Below are 18,657 nucleotides of genomic sequence, written 5' to 3'. Positions count from 1 at the left end.
CAATTTGTGCTCTCTGGCACCTCCCCCTATTCAAATTATCCTTGGTCTGAGGGTTTTATTTAATAACTTTAAGTAATTCCAGGTCTAAGACACAACTTCCAAGTAAAACTGCAGCTTGACATCCCTGAAAAATCTCTCTAGAGCAAGAAGGTCAAAGCAAGCACACCCAGCACAGCCACCCACMAGCAGTCATGACAGCACTTCACTCTGGTTTTGATTACATTCACATCATCTCCTTGTCTTCACAATTTTACTTTYCTCTGGGAAACTCTAGTAGGCTGAACCTGTGACTCTGCAGCTGAAAATGAGTAAAATATTCCTGGTCCATCTTCTTCAGTCTAATCTGTCTCATATTTTCTCAGTCTATTGAAGTAACAAACCTCATAGCCAGTTTAAATCAAGTTCCAAATTTTTCTTCCATAACAATTCTTTACTTCTGTGCTGCATGCCAATACTACCACCTGTAATATAGCTATTTCTAGTTATTTCTCATCTTAAGATGTAAATTTGATCCAAATGCTTTCAAATCTTCCTTCTTCTATACCTTTTGAGACACTTCAACTCTTCAGCTGCATGACCACAACTTCTCAACCTCCAGAAACATCCCATTATGGCAACTCCTTATGACTTTTTGGCTGAGCTAACCAGGAAACTTTTGAACAGAATTTTAATTTTTATCCATCTCATTGTCCCCCTCATGTCCTTTTTCTTCTTTCTCTTCTTCTCCAAGAAGGTCAAGCTCCATCTTAGTGGTCCCCCCTCCCCTCCTTTGATTTTCTGCCTTGACATCAGCTTCCTAGCAACAAAACATTCATTGGAAACAATTCATCTATTATTCCTCTCTTAATGCCATTATATTTTCTTCCACACTGAAGGTGGAATCTTCCTTCCTTAACAGACCAAAAAGGAACATGCTCCTCTTCCCTCAGCTCTCCCCACTTTTCCTGTGATGCCCACCTGAAACATGAACATTAATGATGTCAGGAAAGCAACAGGAGACAAGCTGTCCTTTTCCAAAAGAGGTAGGCATTCCCTCCAAAAATTAAGTACCTCAAAGGTATCTCCTTGTACTGGTTTATGTAGCAATGTGTGGCTCATGGTTGGGCTGCAGGGGTGGAGAGATTCCAGGAGCTGCCCCCATGTCTGACAGAACCAGTTCCTGATGGMTCCAAGATGGACCCACAGCTGGCCAAACCCGAGCCCCTCAGCAAAGCTGGTGGAACCTCTTTGACAACATACTAAAGAAGGGGGAAAGAACTCTGTGCAGCAGCTGTGAGAGAGAGGAGTGAGGATAAGTGAGGGGAACACCTCTGCAGAACCCCACAACAGTGAAGGAGGGGTAGGAGRTGCTCCAGCGGCCRGAACAGAGATTCCTCTTCAGCCCATGGTGAAGACCATGGTGAGGTAGCTCCCTGCACATGGAACAACCGGAGCAGAATTCCAYCTGCAGCCACTCAGAGCCCACACTCCTGGCAGCAGCTGCAGCCTGCAAAGGGGAGCCTAGGCAGAAGCAGGTTTTCTAACAGGARCCCATGCTGAAGCAGGCCATTCCTGAAGGACCAAACCTCGTCGAGAGGACTCACACTGAAACAGATAATGAAGGACTGTCTCTCATGGGAGGACCCCACACTGGAACAAGGGAACAGCACGGGAAGGAAGGAAGGTGAAGAGGAGCTATTATAGACTGACCACAGCCTCCATTCCCTGACCCTCTGTGCCACTCAGTGGGAGGAARCAGAAGACAGGAATGAAGGAGTTAAGTTGAGCTTGGGAAGGTAGGCAGGGGTAACGATGGTTTTCAGTTTTACCTTTGTTTTCACTATCCTACTCTATTTTTAATTGGCAATAAATTACTTTCCCCAAGTGGAGCCTGTTTTGCCTGTGACGGTAACTGATATGCAATCTCCCTGTCTTTATCTTGAGCTTTTTCAACGTATTTTCTCCCCCCTGTCCTGTTGAGGAGGGGGAGTAAGAGGGCAGTGTGGTGGGCATCTGGCATCCAGCCAAGGTCAACCCACCATACTTCTTTTCTCCACWGTCTTTAGGCACTGAGGGCTTCATTAGATACTCAGCTTTCTGGTAAGGGCTGTGAATTCTTGAGTGTTTGGACACAGCTTCCTACTGGAACAGTAACAGTAAAAACTACTTGAAATCTTGTGCCAGTTGTAAAARTTCAGACACAAAGTTTTGATCGCACAGATACAGCTGCTTGAAGCCACTTAGTCTGGAAGACATGAAAGAATAAACGTGAAGCATTTGGACACATTCTCTAGAATAATAAAAAATTTACAGGATTACTCAGACAAGTGGCTTTTGAGACCATATGGTTATTCCTTATTTCTTTGTTGTCCGCAGTAAGTATCTGTGATTGATTGCTCTCATTCTTCACTGTGAGAGCAGCACCCTAGATGARGCTTGCTGCTGTTGACACCATCTCATGTGTATGGCTGCTGTCCCGCTCTGTCTTCACCATTCCCTAGACTAAACAGCCAGGAAAAACTGAAACGTGCTGACATTTCCTACAAGCGGCATTACTACTCCTCTGTGCGCGTGAAAGGGTTCCACCRTCAAATGACTCCTGCATCTGATGACACAATTCACCCAAGGGTATCTATTTCTGGGCACTGGCCAGAAATCCCTTCAGCTATCAATACATCTCTAGGAACTAGGTTCCAAGTGACCTTCACGTGAACTCCAAGCTCCCAACTTGTATGCCTTTGAAGTTTCCAGTTTATCTAGTTTCCCGAATTTTTAGCCTCACTGTACGTGAGTCAGTGTGCAATTGCTCACTGCTAACTGGAACGTGTGTCCTGAACTTGGATAAACAGACAGATAAAGACAAAATTAAGTAGTATCTGTCTATCTGGCTAGCGGGGGAAGGAGAGTTTTGCTACTTGCTTATTTATTATGCGAGCTACAGTATGATTACCAGCATGAAACGTGACCCCTTTTTGGCCAGTTGCCCCCAAATTGCTACTGGCAATGGAAAGAGCAATGGAAAGATCTCTGAGAATGTGAGATCTTTTACCAAGTGGAGCTCTGCCAAGACTCAGGTCACCCATCTCACCATCACATCACATCACATCACATCAAAACAGACTCCAAAACCTAAGCTCCACAGTGTATCTGAGTCAAACCAGAAAGCCCACATGCTTCCCCAATGCATCCGTTCCACTCACATGCCACTCAAATGCTTTGTCAACATATCACTTTGCAGAACTTTTTGTAAATTCYCCTGAAGCTAAAAGACTATGTTTGAGTTACCTGCCATATGACAAGGTAAATTCTGCTCACACAAACATGTGGGAAAAGGAACTGAATTTATAAGRCTGACAATTGTACCTCAAGGCAGCAACTGATTGATTCTAATCTTTGCCAGAGACAGGGAAATTTGAGAGGGACAAAAAAAATCTGTGAAACGGTAGAGCAGACACTTAAATTCATCCAGCTTCCTTCTTTTCCATATCACATTTACCTTGAGCAAAAATTCAGCTGACCAAGCTTGACCACACATCTAACAGGAGGCAAACTGTTAAGTTTTCCTATTCGAAATACTTACAGAAAGCTATGAYTTCCTTTGGCATTTATAGACAAAAAATTTAAATTGGTGTTCTCACMCAGTTATCTTTCATCCGCTGTAATTATTACTATTACACATCAACACCTTTATGTTCTAAGAGCAAAACCTGTTCAGCAGGGAGGAGGAACAGTTTGGACAGAAAAATCCATTTAACAAAATTAAAACAAGAGCAGAACAAAGAATGTGAAGCAATGCTAAATCTGAAAAGCTCCCTAATTGTTTGAAAATATTCAAAAGGAAAAATCCCTGGAGGAAATGTTGCTTATAGGCTGTTTATTTCTCCATCTTTCAGGAACTTTGAGTGTCAAAGGCTTAGGGTGCAATAGCTGAGGATATTATGCAACTAGGTTACTGAAGTGTGTAGGTGCCAGGATTATTGTTGATTTGCAGTCTGAGTAATTAACAACTTGTTCAAAAACATTGAAGTCTGCTGGTCTGGAGTTACTSAGAGATACTGCATTACAAATTGTGAATTCTACAAATGTCCATCAAAGAGACTGATGCATCTTCAGGAAGGGGGGCATTTGTTACAGGGAAGCTCARACACAGCCTTTGACCAGGACAGAACCACCCTCAACATTAACAGCCCAGAGTCAAAATACCAAAGTCAGTGTTATTTGAGAAACTAATCCCATAGTGAAGTTGGGTGTTACATTTCTGCCCCTTYGCTCTTTACTACCCTTGCCCTGAGCTTTCATCACTAAGTATAAAAGCAAAGAAATGGGTTTGGAGCTCTAACTTCACTAGTGGCAACTCAATGATAATTAATAATAATACATCAAATGACCATTTCTGCCCACAGATYGCAAATTGATTATAAAGATTTAGTCAGTTTAACCTGATCTCTTAGGTATGTATAGACTTGGCCAAATCCATGAAGTCCAGAAATACTTGAGCTAGTTCCACTGCTAAAAACTACAAGAGCAAGAAGTTTTAGAGCGAGGAGTGATTTTCATTAACACTTTCAGAYCTCAATATGAGACTTTTTCTAACCCCCAAAATACCTAGGGCTACTGTTTCTATCCCCAAACATTCTGTAGCATACCAGGAACTATAATCTGTAATTTACCTGTACCATAATGTACCTGTAACTTTCCTGTGCTTTGTTCCTTGGRATACTGGGTTTGTGTCTCACCACTGAGCTATCACTCATCAGTTACAGGATACATTTTGTGAACCAAGGGAAGAAAATCAGGATGTTTTCACCACAGTGATCAGTTTCATAGATCACTAATCATAATCTATCAGTTAGGCTTTTGTTCTGCTTTGTGTTCAGTAATTCACATTACCTTAAAAAAATCAGCTTTGAAAACAGAATGTTTGTAGAAAGTGTTACCAAAAAATGTAGCTGACAGATATGCAGTCCCTAAAACACACTCTCCAAGCATCCCTGCATTTTCTGAACTTCMCTCAAGATTTTTGTTRCCTGGTACATTTGTAACCTACAAATGAAATAMAAAGTTTTTAAATTGTAAGTAGCRAAATCAATCTTTTATTGYAATTCCAAATMATGATCCATGCAGATGCATGTGTTWACAGGAAACATTTTCTCACTCCCAGCCAAACACACCCTCCCAYAGCTAACACCAACTTKGTTTCACCTACTTTTGTAACTAAAATGCACACCTTGCTGCCACAGCAAACCTCAGCGTGCAGACATCAAAGGCCCTTGTCAGCAAAGAGCTCCAGACTTTAATATTTTACAAAGTATTAATTCTTCCAGTGAAAAATAGATGGGTGTTGGCCATCGTCAACATGGCACCCAACAACCATGACATACACAAGACACTTTTGAACCTCAGAAGAGAAATGCATGACTACAAAGAGAGACAGAAAGGAGATTAGAAAAAAAAAWTATTAGTGCAATTTTTAAGACATAAAATCTTTGTGTGACTCCTCAGCCTAAGGAAATTCTGAATTTAGAAGAGTGAATTTCTCAACGTACACTTAACATTCACATTTTCACTACTCCTAGGTTTCAACTGTTGTTTTATACCATTGCTTGTCACTGGAAAATATGGTCTGATGTACAAGCAACAGAACATTGCCCAGAATCCAGTAAAATAAGGCCTCACATCAACACATGAGAGCTTTTTAACGGTACTGCAGAAGTCCTGAGCAAATTGTAGTCCACTTCTGAACAMTCATTATTTATCCAAAGAGGTGTCTTCTCTCTGACCGCACCGTGAGGGGCTCTCCTTCCAGAGAAAGTCCTCACAGTGCTTCTCCTGTGGCCCTTTCAGTGTGCCCTGCCTTCACAAGATACTTCATTCTCTGTGGGTAAGACACAGAGTCATGGGGCTGCACAGTTTATTTTGCTCTGCTTCATATGACGCTTCTTGGCTGAAGAGCAGCCAGTAAGGGGTTAAGCTGAAAGCAGGAAGCCACTGCTGCACTGGCAGAAGGATTGATTTGATCATTCTTCAGGGATTCCCTCTTGCATGAGTCACTGCTCAGACTCCCCCACCAAAGGAGGCCAGGATAATGCCATTCCTCCAGAGAMTACAACAGCTGAGGGCTAGCCCTGAAGATTGGAAGCTTGAGACTCATGCTTGGAAAAACATTCAGCAGACCACAATGCACTCAGCAAATGTAGAGAAAGCTAGGGAAAAAAATGGCAAACAAAAAGTGTTCTCAAACTTCTTGCATTACCCAAATAAGCATGCAGACTAGGAGGAATTAGACAAGATCCAGAAGACTGCCTCCCAGCCTGGGGACTCTGCCTGAGTAAGGACTGAAGACATGAGTTCACGTTGTATAATATTTAAATTTTATACGAAAGATACATTCCCTTTATGAGCACAATGATCTATTACTTTGATCTATTACTCTGTAATAGCTGTGTTTGGCTGCTACCAACTAAGAACGTGATTAACATTCCAAATTCAAAAACAAAAGTGGTAACAGCAGCAAAACTAATGAATGTCTCCAGCTAATCACAGAAGTTCATAACCAGCTCTCTAAGAGAAAGAGAAACTACACTGGTGTTCCTTCTCTTGACCTACTTTCACTGACGTTCATGAGCTGAAAGGGAAAGAAACATCTCGTTCTGATTTACAAAAGTGAAGACTAAAGCTTGTTCATTTGACATTAGATACAGTGACTGTTCAAAAATCCAGCCATAGCAGCCTGCCACTAAGGCAACGATGCATTGCTCCTGTTTGCTTCCCATGCATCAATATGTCTTAGGCAGCACAGCACACAAACCGTGGAAGCCTTAAAAATTGCTCAGCCCAGATTAGCCAGCAGCTTTGCTTTCTGTGCATCATTTCTACTGACACAGTCATTGCAGCTCCTGGATATGCTATGCTCCGGACTCGAAGGGCTCAGCTCCTGCAGGCCCTACTGCCCTGCAGCTACAACAGACTACGGTGAGACTACTGAAAACAGGCAGCACTTTAAATTCTCTAGCTGAAAGCTATACAGTGAATATCCTACTTYTAGGGTACCCAATGCAGTATAGGAATATAGGAGTAGGGAGACAGTGTTCAGATCCACACTGCATGCTACCTGCTGTGGGCAAACAGCATCACCATCACAACCCTTTGGGACACGATACTTCAAAACTTTCCAACTCAAAAAAGGAAGAGGAGAGGAGAGAAGTATTAAGGAAGGCACCCTTTAATGTGGTTTCCTTCTTATGATRAGACAGATCGAGGACTCCTGATATGTCACACTAACCCAGTTCTGCTCACCAAAGGAAGTTTAAATATAAAGTAGACACTCACTTTCTTCCCCCCTGGGGAAGAACACAGCAGAATTCAGGGTTTTTTTTAAATTGCAATACCACCTTTTTCCTTTCTTTTTAAACTTTCTTAAGAAACAAAGAGGATGTTCTCCTGACGTCACAGCCACATCCCCACTGTGTGTGGTGCAGGGCTTGGGGGTCACAGGAAAGTGCCAACTGGCTCTCCCTGAGAAGCCGGGGCATTACCTCTGCCTGTGCACTTTAGGCACCTTAACCATCATCAACCCAGGACTCTGCTGGGCAATTTCAGGAGAGACTTCTGCTCTTCCCCTGAGCTTGCTGAGGCCAAAGACTTGGGTGCCTTTGCCTGCAGAGTCTCTCCTGCTCTCCCTGCCATCCTGCACCATGGCCCAAATTCCTGTGCTGCTGGTAGGGCCGTGGGCAGGAGAACAGCGTGGGAACCTTGTGGACTTAAAGGGTTAATCAGGCGCAGCGTCAGAGCTGGTGCAGGCRGCCTGAGGAGTGCCCAAGACTGTTTAAAGTTTGGGGTGGGGGTGGGGGGATTCAGTCGGCAGCTGAGGAATCTGTACCTTGTGCCAGCACCAGGGAAACCCTTTCCAAAACAAGACTCAAAACTATCCTTAACAGTCTGGCTTCCGAGGCCAACTCTGACTCCCAGCTGCACTCGCACCGTCTGTTCCCGCAGGGGGCATTCGCATGCATTACGCGCTGTCACCCTGCGATCCATGGCTCCTGCAGGCACATCCTGCCCCAGCCCCAGCCCCACATCCCTCTCCATGGCTTTTCTCCTGYTCCAGCCTGGCCTATGACTCTTCTCCAGGAGAACCAGTCCCAGCAGTGCAGCCCTGCAGGAGTGGTGCTGGCGGAGGGGGAGGTTGTGTTCAGTCRTTCTGTCAGTCCTTGGGTTAAACCATTCCTTCAGGTGAACTCCAGCTCCTCTTCAGCCCGCGCCATGTGAACACCAAAGGAAATGCAGGCGCACACACACCACCTGCAGCACCAATYACAGAAATGGTTCAGGTGCACCATATTGCAGGCTTTAGGGGGACATGGCACCAGAGATTTCAAACCCTTCTCACAGGTCCTGCCCACTACACTCACAGTTTGCTACAAAAAACAAGATGCCCAAGGTTGACTTTCAATGTCTCTGTTGTCTACCTGTAGCTACAGCTGCCATAGCGTGAAACCTCAGTATTAAGCACAGCTCAGATCCTTTCCGCAGCTTTGCCCAGTGACATGGAAATGTATTACATGCAGAAGAAAATGTCATTACCAATGCTTTCATCATTTGACATAGATGGGGTGGGGGGAAGGCAGATTGGAGTCTAGCTTGAAAAGACATACCTGGTGCTTTCTCCACAAAGATGACTTTGGAGTCTTGCAGAAAGTTATGACCAGTCAGAACCATTTTTTTCCCTCCAGTAACAGGAAAGCTGTCAGTACTTTGCTTCTCCACCAGAGGCAGTTCTTGGGCAGATCTCTGAGCTGGTGAGTTATAAAGAAGATTAAAAAAAAAGAAAAAAAGGGCAAGCACAAACACACAAAAAAGTAAAGAGAGCATTAGTAAGTAACTTAATGCTTACCCTCATAAGATAAGCTGAGTTTGATATAGAAACAAAGAAAGGTCACAGGTTTACAGGAGACATGGTTCATTTTCAAGTGCTTTCATGGTAAACAGAAGTGTTAAACAGCAGTACACATTCAAAAGAATCACGAAGAACAAGAATGTTAAAACTCAGCTTGATCTGTACTAGATCATAAAGTATGTTTTTATGGTAATTCATTTATTTAAAATAATTTTCTCTTTCTCTAGCATATATGCTGTGTGTTAACAAGGCATTCATGACAAGGTGATCACGCATGTCCAAAATTTATTTCAGTCAATACACACTCTATTGTCAGCTCTACAAACGATCTTGCAGCAGCAGCAGCAGCAGCAGCCATGGCCCTAGTGATCCAGTACCATCTCACACTTTAAAGAGCATATTTCCAAAAGCACCTGAGTGCCAAAGCACACACGTGCTTCCACACACGTGGATCCATGTAAACAAAATCTGGTATTCTTGTGGCACAAATTTTATCCCCCCTCAACTGGGACATGAAGAGTGCTGTTCCAAGAAATGACAAGACATTTTACCCAGATTATGTGGTTCCGGTGTCACATGCACTAAGAAATGTATGAAATTTTTGGCACCAGTTAATTCCACATTTTGCACTGGAAATAACACTAGCACTTATTTTTTCTCCTGTTTTCCGCTTCTTTCAGCAGGCATGTGCAATGCTTTTATTCATTACACCATACTCAAAGCTGCAGTTCCCTGACACAAATCCAATCAGGTTCACATTTAGTGGCTCCCTGAGCTTGGCATCTTTGCACAGATCAGTTCAGGATAGGTTCATATTGTGCCTTACCCTGCTATGTAGCAACTGAAAACCTCTCATAAACTTCAGTTGCAGTAGGATGAAACCATGACTCYGCACATTTTTTGCTTTGCCCTCCAGCATGAATGGAACTCAGGATGGTTAGGCCATCCTCCCCATCCCCTCTCCCAAAGCTCACTGCCTGCATACCTGCCTGCATACCTCCCCCCTACTCTATCAGCATCAGAAAGATCCACTTCATGGAATTCAACAAAGCCTCAAAAAATTGTTTCAGTCCATCCAGCCAATCAAATTAGCACAGAGAGTTAGAYTGAAATTCAGCTTCCACCACTTATGCTGGAGCGTTAAAGCTGCACAAAGCAGATAGGTTTTGTTTTGTGTGGAGGAGGCTGACGAGGCTCACAGAGCAAAAACGATACAGGTGTCTTTGAAGGGTGCCCCACTGTATCTGATAAAATGCTAAAATGTTCATTTAAAGAGACCCCAGGGCAGAAACCTGGTTTCTGGAGGTTTTCTGGAGCTACAGGCAGCTTGTGCCAGTGTGTCAGCTCTAGCATACTGCCAGCTCCTTATCCAAGGTGCTGGGGTTTTGTTTGCTGGTTTTTGCTTATGATGGGGAGACAGAGTGAATAGGACATAAGAGATGTTTTCCAAAACTTCTGTAGCAGTCACCTTTATGATAAGGAGACATCAAAACAAAAGGCCTGTCTACTAACTGCTCTCTACTTATGTCTTTTTCTACAGCACTCAACGCACAAAACTGCACTTTTTTTCCTAAGACACAGGTCTTCTGTGCTCAATATCAACCACACACTTTTGGAAAGCAGATTAAAGTTCACTGACTAGACAGGTCAAAACCAATGCAGAGCATATTGGTGTGAACAAAGACTGCATATGGGGTGGAAGTGTTCAAAACTGTTCAAGAGGTGTGTGCACAAGCCAGTGCTGGGTTAACAGTGGACTCAGTGATCCTGGATGTCTTTTTCCACCTTATTGATTGAAAGATTTTGTGATACCTAGCAAGAGGAGGATATTTGTTGCTACTCACAGCATTCAATGGGGTTKGAGGCTACTTGCAAGGAGAGGGTCCTGCCACTTGCTTGTGGGATATGAACCCTGAAGACCAGACGCACGCGTGTGTTCTTCCGACCAATGTCCGTCTCTCCCTTGCGCAGCTCAATGTCAGAGTTTCGAAGCTTTAATATGCCAGCACAGTCGATGCTATCCAAAAGGAAACACAGGGCAATTCAGTTCACTACAAGCAGAATTCAGGAAGACAAGAGTCCTGCATGCTTTCCTGCATGCTCTTCTTAAAAAACTGTGCCAGGCACAACCCAATGGCCACGCAGGCTTTGTTTAGTCTGTTATGTGCACTCACAAGCAGCCGAGTTKGGGCTATCTGTAGCAGCAGGTAGTGGCTGCTGTTAAGCACACAAATTTAGGATGTTACCTCAGTTCCCGGAGGAAAAAAAATCTAAAAGACCCTTCCTCCCCAACACATCCTGTAACGATTGTACTTAAAGATTAACCAAAGCCCAAAGAAATAGCAAGACTAGAAAAGTCAACGGGATGAGACAGCAGTGCAGAAAGTGTTACTAACCCACAGTGCAGGRCTACTTACAATTTTACTTGTTACAGCTAATTTGGAGAAAAATTTGACATGATTTTTAATCTAGGGCAAAGTCCTGAAAATGCTTATTAATGAGCACAGCGCTCCCTAAGGTCAGTTCTACTGCCAATTTGTTTGTATTTCAATGAGTTGGAAATGCTCCCAAGCTGAGCGCTGAGCTGAAGCTCTGCATGAAAAAATGAAACTCAGAGTCCTCCCTCAACATTAGGGAAAAATGTGCTTTTCATCAGATACAACTATTATAATTTCTGACCTCAGTCTCTTTTTTCTTTTTTTTTTTTTTAACTTTGGTTTTCTCCTGGATGAGTTTACAAGTCAGGATTTTTGTCAAAGAATATTTCAACAGTAGAAGTTCCCAGCACAAAAGATATAAACATACACACTCAAAAATACCCACTGCAAAAATACCTCTGCCTTTGGCCATGACTACAAAGCCTACATGGAAATTTCTTCTGGGTACTGGTCTCTTGCATGCATTTTATTACATTGACTATGCATAGTTAATTTTATTTTGCATTCAAAGGGTTTAATTCCCCCTCCAGACCTTAGAAGCTCTGTTCTGAAGCAAACTGCAAACAAGCACTATGGCAGCACAGTTTTGATCTGCATTTTTTAGAAGTATAGATTTCAGAATTTAAAAAATGCCCTGGCTGATATGATCAAAGAAACTAATGAAAGTATTAAAGCTTCTCAACAATGCATATTAGCAGGTGAAGCTGTAAGAATTACAAAGTATTTGTACCCATGTCAAAATTCTATGCAAAGATCTGTAAAACACGGAAGAAACAGTGCATTTCTCAATATTGTCTCTCCTGTAGCAACACTTGTAATAAGAGATTAATGACATACAATTCATAGTCAGTACAATTCAGAGGAGAAAAAGTGTTTAAATTCAGGCTTGTRAAGTCATGGACATTAAAACTGAAGTCAACAGGAACAGCTATATCTGCAAGAGTTTAAAGGTGCAGATGACCTCTGTGTTTCACTGAATCAAGGCTTGAACACATTAAGTCCTTGGCTCCAAATTTCCATTCATTGTTCATGCCATCTGAGGTTTTAGACTACTCACATATAAGGTTTYTATATGACAAAGCATTGTTTGTGGTTCTTGAGTGAGCTCTACTGCAATCTGGCATGGACATCCTGAAAATAATCAGTTTGGCTCCCAAACCATGTAACTTACCTTTATTTTAGGGAGAAAGATGAATTAAATAATAATAACGTTCCTAGATGACCAAAAATGTGATTCAAATTGGATAAATAAAGGGCCAGATAAATACCRTGTGGGTACAAATGGGTGAAATTTCCCTGATCCAATGTGGCTCCACAAACTTACAGTGGCAGCAAACAGGGCCAGTAATTTTGAAGGCTTGGCATGACTTTTAACACAACGCACTGAGAGAGGTCCTCATGTCTTGAGTGATCACTCTAAGMCCAGCTGGCAATGCAGCTAAACATATTCTGGCTCTCCTATTTACATGAGGCACTCCAGGGCATGTTGTACATGACACTGCAAAGCAGCTTCTAATAACCAGTCCGTGCAGAAGGACTTCAGGTGTCTGATACCATTTTCCACTTCATTAAGGCATGGAAAATGTATGAATAACGAGGAGTGAAATTGTGATTTTCCCCTGGTATTTGGTTTGGTGGGGGCCAGAACTTCTCACTTGCTTTCTGACTGTCTTCCTATATATACACACAAAGGTGTACTCGTCTATATATAAACAGGAATGCATTTATATTTATGCACACACATCAAGAACTGCACTTGCACGCAAGCACACAGAAATTCCTCCCAAGGCAGACACCTCAGACAAGGGTTAGCATGATTTGAACAGGGAGGGAAACAACTCAGWTAAGGGCTAAGTTGATTTGAGGGAGGGAGACAGAGAGGACAGAATTAAATGATGTGGAGAGTCTCATGTATGTCACACGGAAGGATATTTTAACCTTTACATAACATCCTATAACTATGTTTCYTGATGTTTAATGGACCTACAGGCACTTAATTATCACTCAGATAAATCAGAGATCCTAAGACATCCATGTCTGCTTTTCTGCATAACACTAAACTTAGCCCAGTTTAACAACTCAATCTGTAAACTGAATTACCTTTGAATAAAGGTTCACAGAGGTAACTCAGTTCTACAAGATTTGCTTCTATAAGAGTGCCATGAAAAATGCCGAGTTTTTTATGAGAGAAGTGAGTGGTTTTATTTCACTCAGAAAAACCATAAGGGTACTTGGAAATACTCTCTAAGAGTTTCCTTTGACATCCAAAGATAAATTTTAATCAGCTCTGTTCCTTATGCTAGTGCGTATAGGAGCAACAGGTGTCATATTTAGAAACTAAATGCAGGAGCTGAGGTAGGAGATATTTACAGCTCAGTAACTGAGACACTTATTTTAAATGACAAATAAGCACATTGGCTGAAACCCTAGAATGAAAGCAATCAGTTGTCATAAATATTTGTGAAGTTCATTTTGCTGTTAAACTGATTAGGGGCAATTTGTCTCAGCAAAGTTGTGAAAACCTACTGTTACAGACAGAAATGTAGGGAAAAAGAAGATAGGGAAAGGAAAATTGTGTACAAAAAAAAAAGAAACAAACCCCAAAGAAATTAAATGAGGTGACCAAGAGGAAACTGCTAGGAGTCAGGTATGGTGCCTYGGTCTTACATTGCTCTCATGTTGTTCTCTGGAAGAAGTGGAATTTCCAGGACTTTGGTGTTGGAAAGTATTGTTTCATGGCTGGTGGTGGAGACGGTCTTGCCGGTGATCCGGTGGACCTGGTAGAAGGCATGGGGTCGCAGCAGGCGGTCGTCTGCAGTCCCAATGAACAGCTGCAGCGTGAGAGGCTCGCTTTCTAAGTAACCATGGAGCTGGCAAGAGAACAGAAAACGCCCACTGAGCACCGTGCACATAAACTGCTAGGAATCAATTAAATTTTTATAAGCGGGAGAGCCTAATTCAAGGAGAGAACTTGTGACAGGTGCTATGTGTTAAGTTCCCCCCTTCCATTTTTCCTGTAATGCAATATTGGTACAATAAAAAGGTGCACTCACAAAATGTCTCATTATCCTAAAGGACCCGAGGCACTTTAGATGGGCTGAGCTTTTGAGCACTCTTACTACATCCACAGAAAACTTTGCACAAATTCTGCTGCAGTGTTCAGCAAAAAAACACAATGAACTCCATGTTCCCCCGCAGTACTGAGGGAGGCAAAACTGACGGAGCTTGCAAGTGGAAAGGACACAGCACATCCATCCCCATGCTTCCTGGGGACATTCCTCATGCAGCAGCAGGCTGCTGCTCATGACCCGTCCCTCATTAGCTGATTTTTATGCTGGTAAATATCTCCTGGGACAGCATGGAGACAGATCACATATACACRATTAGTAGTTCACCATGTGTGTCAAATTCTTGTTATAATCACACAAAAATCTCATTGAAGCTCTTGGGCCTGGCTTGAACCTCATCCACGTTACAGTGAGTGCCCTGATGACAACAAGAGTTATTTCTGCCACAGGCTGCAGAGGAAGCAGAGCCTGACCTCATCCACACTTTCTCCCGCAGAARCTACTCGGGGTTCCCACTGCTGTGGAGTCCCCAGACAATGTTCCACTCGTGGCTGCCACCTGATATCAAGAAATGAGTCTCACAAAACCATTTATCTTGCAGTAGTTAGTGGCGAAGCCATGTCCCAAGGGAAGGGAGGATGTAGMAACTGTAGGAGAGAGGAAGGTGGGCTGTCCCAGGAGATGTCCCACTCTAGAGCAAACCTGCTCGCTTTTGTTGTATGTTTAGGTTCCTCTGTGAATGGTATGGATAGTTTTGGTCATGAGTTATYCACCATCACTGAATATGACAGATCAAAATTTAGCATAATATGGTGAGGAGCAACACAGTTTTATAGTCCATGCAAGTTCAAAGCTAAATAAAGCTGAAAGAAAGAGGTGAAACCCATATCAAATGCTGCTCATATTTGTATTTTGTCTGTTTTCACTCTCCTTAAATCTTACAAAGCAATTTCTTGTTATCTCTCCAGGGTGTTTTACSATCTGACAGYAGGAATGGTATTAAAGATCTTGAGYCACTTTTACTCCTTGAGCCCTGCRAAATTCTGGTGTGYGTAAGCCCAGGCCCGAAGCCCTCCCTCTACTACCAAACTTGCTGAATGGCAACAGCAATTCCCAGCAGCAAAGTTTCAGGTACTACAGTGACCAGTGCACAAGCAAGCAAGGACAATGGGCCCAGACACATCTTCCATCACTAATCGGGCACATGGCAGATTTTTCAACCCCCCCCTTCGGTCACAAAAGCCAAGAGGAGAACAGAAGCATTTAAACTTGTTTGATTTGGTGGGAAACTTTTATATCCTTCCCTAAGGCATGTGGATGATGGAATAATGTAGGTACAGGAGGAGGACAAGGCTCATTTCTACCACTACACTATTTTATCAGCTCTGCATTCCTGGGACACCATATGAAGGCAGCTCAAAGCCACAGAGTTGTGCCATGATATGATATGATTGATATATAATACGATATATGATACAATATGATATGATGTGATGATATATGATATGATACGATACGATACGATATATGATATATGATATATGATATGACATGACATGACATGGGGGGTTCCACACCAGCATTGTCAAATTGAACGCACCTTAGTGGCAGTTTGAAAATCAACAGGATCAGCAAAACAACAGAGAGAGGAAAGCAGAGCCATGCCTGTACCCCACCTTCAGCAGGGTGCCACGAGCTGTGAACCTCCCTCCAGCTCCACATGGAACACCTGCCAGTGCCTGATACACACATCAGCACTACACTGCAGAATAAGGGATTTCTGCCTTTCTCCTCCAGACAGACATGCAGCTTGAGCTGCYGGTGGGCGATCACAGGTGTGCTCCTGGCATGGCCAGTGGCCACGGGGAAGCCACTGTCCTGCTCATGGCCACCCTGTCCCCCCACATGACAGCCCTGGCTGCTCATTATTTCCAACAGCGTGTGTGAGCAGGGCCAGTGGAGTGACCTGGATTTGTCCCAGGTTGATCTTTCCCACCGCCTCACTATTTCCAGAGCCTCAGCAGCAAAGCTTAGGTAACCGAGGAGACACAAGGTATCCCGAGGTATTTTAGTTCAAGACCAGCACATGGGTTTGCAGGGGGAAAAGTAAGACAGTGTGACATACCAGGCAAATAAATTTCTATGCATTGCCAGCAGTCACTTCTCCAGCTCGTCATGGAGGGTGCTTTTTATGGAGAGTGTAAAATTAAAACAAACACATATTGAATTACAAGGCCGCTTAAAATGTAAAAATAGACTAGCGAGTAACTCAAAACTCAATTCAGCAAAAGCAAAATCACACACCGAGGTACCCACATGTTTTACTGAATACGGGCAAAGAGGACCAAAAACATTGGCCATGCATTGGGTTCTGCTATTTTAGGCTTTATCTTTAAATCTGAACCTGCTGCTGYCATACCTTGTAACCTGCTGCTGAGTCTCAGCTTGTGCTTTTCCCACAGGTTTCCTACCAGGAGGCAAGCAAACACCCATAGCCCTCAGTTATGCACACCYGCCTTCCCCTGAAAAGTGTTCACATGCTGGAAAATAAATAAGATCTCAGATGCATGTTCTGCATTGTTTTTTAAGGTTTGTGATCTTCAAGCTAAATTTATGTTTGCTTTTTTAAAAAGTCTTGATCTAGAGCTATGCTGTACTATGCTTTGGATCCATTACCAACAGTTTCTTAGTCCCTGACTTAGAAAGTACCAGAAACACACAGAAAGACTCACGTAAACACTCTATGCTTGATTTTGCTACCTTCAAAGTAAGCAAAGCTCACACTCATGTCACTGTAAGTTTTATGTCATATTCTGTGTTAGGAGGCATCTGATCTCCACTTTGTATTTCCCTTTGAGCTTTACCCATTGCATCACATTATTTACTTTTATATTATGTCACATAATCATGTTTGCCAACAGAAGCAATAAAAGAAAGCGACACAAGGATTAACATTTAAAGGGGCACATACTGTGAATGACTTATTTTAGATTATGCACCCAGTGCACAATTTCYGCAACAGACAGCGTCAAGCCTTGGGAGTTTTCAGCATGCTGCAAATGACTGGAGAATGGGTAAGATYCTGCTAACTGTCACATGGGTGCAATAAAAATATTCCAAAGCTTCCTCAAAACATGGGAGAGTGGTATTATTGTCAAATGTTCAACAGTGAGGAGCCGTGGCAGTAAAAGCAGAGTTGCAGTACGTTAGGCTGTTAGATTTGCCASCAGTCAAAGGTAATACTGAACAAGTGTAAATTGGGATGGGGAAAAAAGGGTGACTGAGCATTTTTCTTGGTAAGGAAAGATCTCGCATGTTCACATCCATGCATATTTTCCATGTGTGCTCTGGGGTACTGTACTCGGTGGAATAGCGATTCAGTTTCCTGGCGTGCAACACGGGATGCATGCGTCAGACACCCTATTTTTATCTTTTTCTCTGTGTAACACAGTCCAAAGCTCTTAATAACTCAGCGGCTGAGTACGGGTGACAAAGGTGCTCTCAGCTACGGCATTCATAATAAAGGATGTGTCTTTCCTACCAAGCATGCTTTGCTTGGCAGTACATAGATTCAAGTGGAAAGAGCTGTACTTTCCCCTGCTGTGAAAACTGYAAAAGGAATTAGTTGCAAAAAAGGACCAGGAGCACCATGTTTTTGAATGAGCTTCCCTTTCCAAATAAAGGCAGTGATACCTGGTTCGGTACAAAGGAAACATGCAAGAAAAACTTAAGTATGCAAATAAGACCTGTGTGGCCAAGTGTATTTGGTTCTGAAATGGAAGTAGGACATAGTCTCTTGTTCTGACCAACCACTTGGTTCTTTTCCTCTGTTAAAAATATTTGGTTTCCTCTTTTCTGCTGTTAAAAATATTTGAACTCATCTCAAATGACATTTTTGTTTTTATTGTCTGAAGCTGCTAAGATCAAAATCAGACTTAATTGTGGGCTTGTTATACACTCCTCTAATTCCATCAAAAGCGATGCAGTCACTGGTAATTAACACCAGAACAGGACCGATCACAGTTAAGCTCCTCGTCACCTTACATCATCTTACGCAAGAGCAAGGGAAAGGCCACGCCGGCTGAGCCACTGCATCAAGCCTTCCCTGGGATTCCTATGCCTCTCCATCATCGYTTTCCCAGTGCCATCTCCCAGCAACACACCTTGATTCTCACCAGTAGGCTGCTGCTCATCTCAGTGCAAGGTGCCAAAGCAAACCCCAGCCTTTCCCTGAGGAGATGCACYGTGAGCTGGAGCTGGATGTTTTTGTTTGTCC

At 42.9% G+C, this 18,657-nt stretch overlaps 1 protein-coding gene across 8 annotated transcripts in view; it reads right to left on the bottom strand.

Moving 5' to 3' along the window:
• NFATC1 (nuclear factor of activated T cells 1) overlaps positions 1-18,657 on the bottom strand; it is a 111,581-nt gene that overhangs the window by 53,278 nt on the left and 39,646 nt on the right. For all 8 annotated transcript variants that reach the window (XM_057377873.1, XM_057377876.1, XM_057377878.1 and 5 more), the window contains 3 exons: positions 13,981-14,183; positions 10,720-10,892; positions 8,634-8,774 (listed from right to left, as the gene is read on the bottom strand). In XM_057377873.1, coding sequence (XP_057233856.1) covers positions 8,634-8,774; positions 10,720-10,892; positions 13,981-14,183 — 517 coding nt within the window. The remainder of the gene's footprint in view (positions 1-8,633; positions 8,775-10,719; positions 10,893-13,980; positions 14,184-18,657) is intronic.

Source organism: Malurus melanocephalus, unplaced genomic scaffold (assembly GCF_030028575.1).
Source record: "Malurus melanocephalus ecotype Western Australia unplaced genomic scaffold, MMel_1.1 scaffold_329, whole genome shotgun sequence".
Lineage (NCBI taxonomy): Eukaryota > Metazoa > Chordata > Aves > Passeriformes > Maluridae > Malurus > Malurus melanocephalus.
The sequence above is the reverse complement of the archived record's forward strand: the minus strand, read 5'-3'. Positions and strand labels throughout refer to the sequence as shown.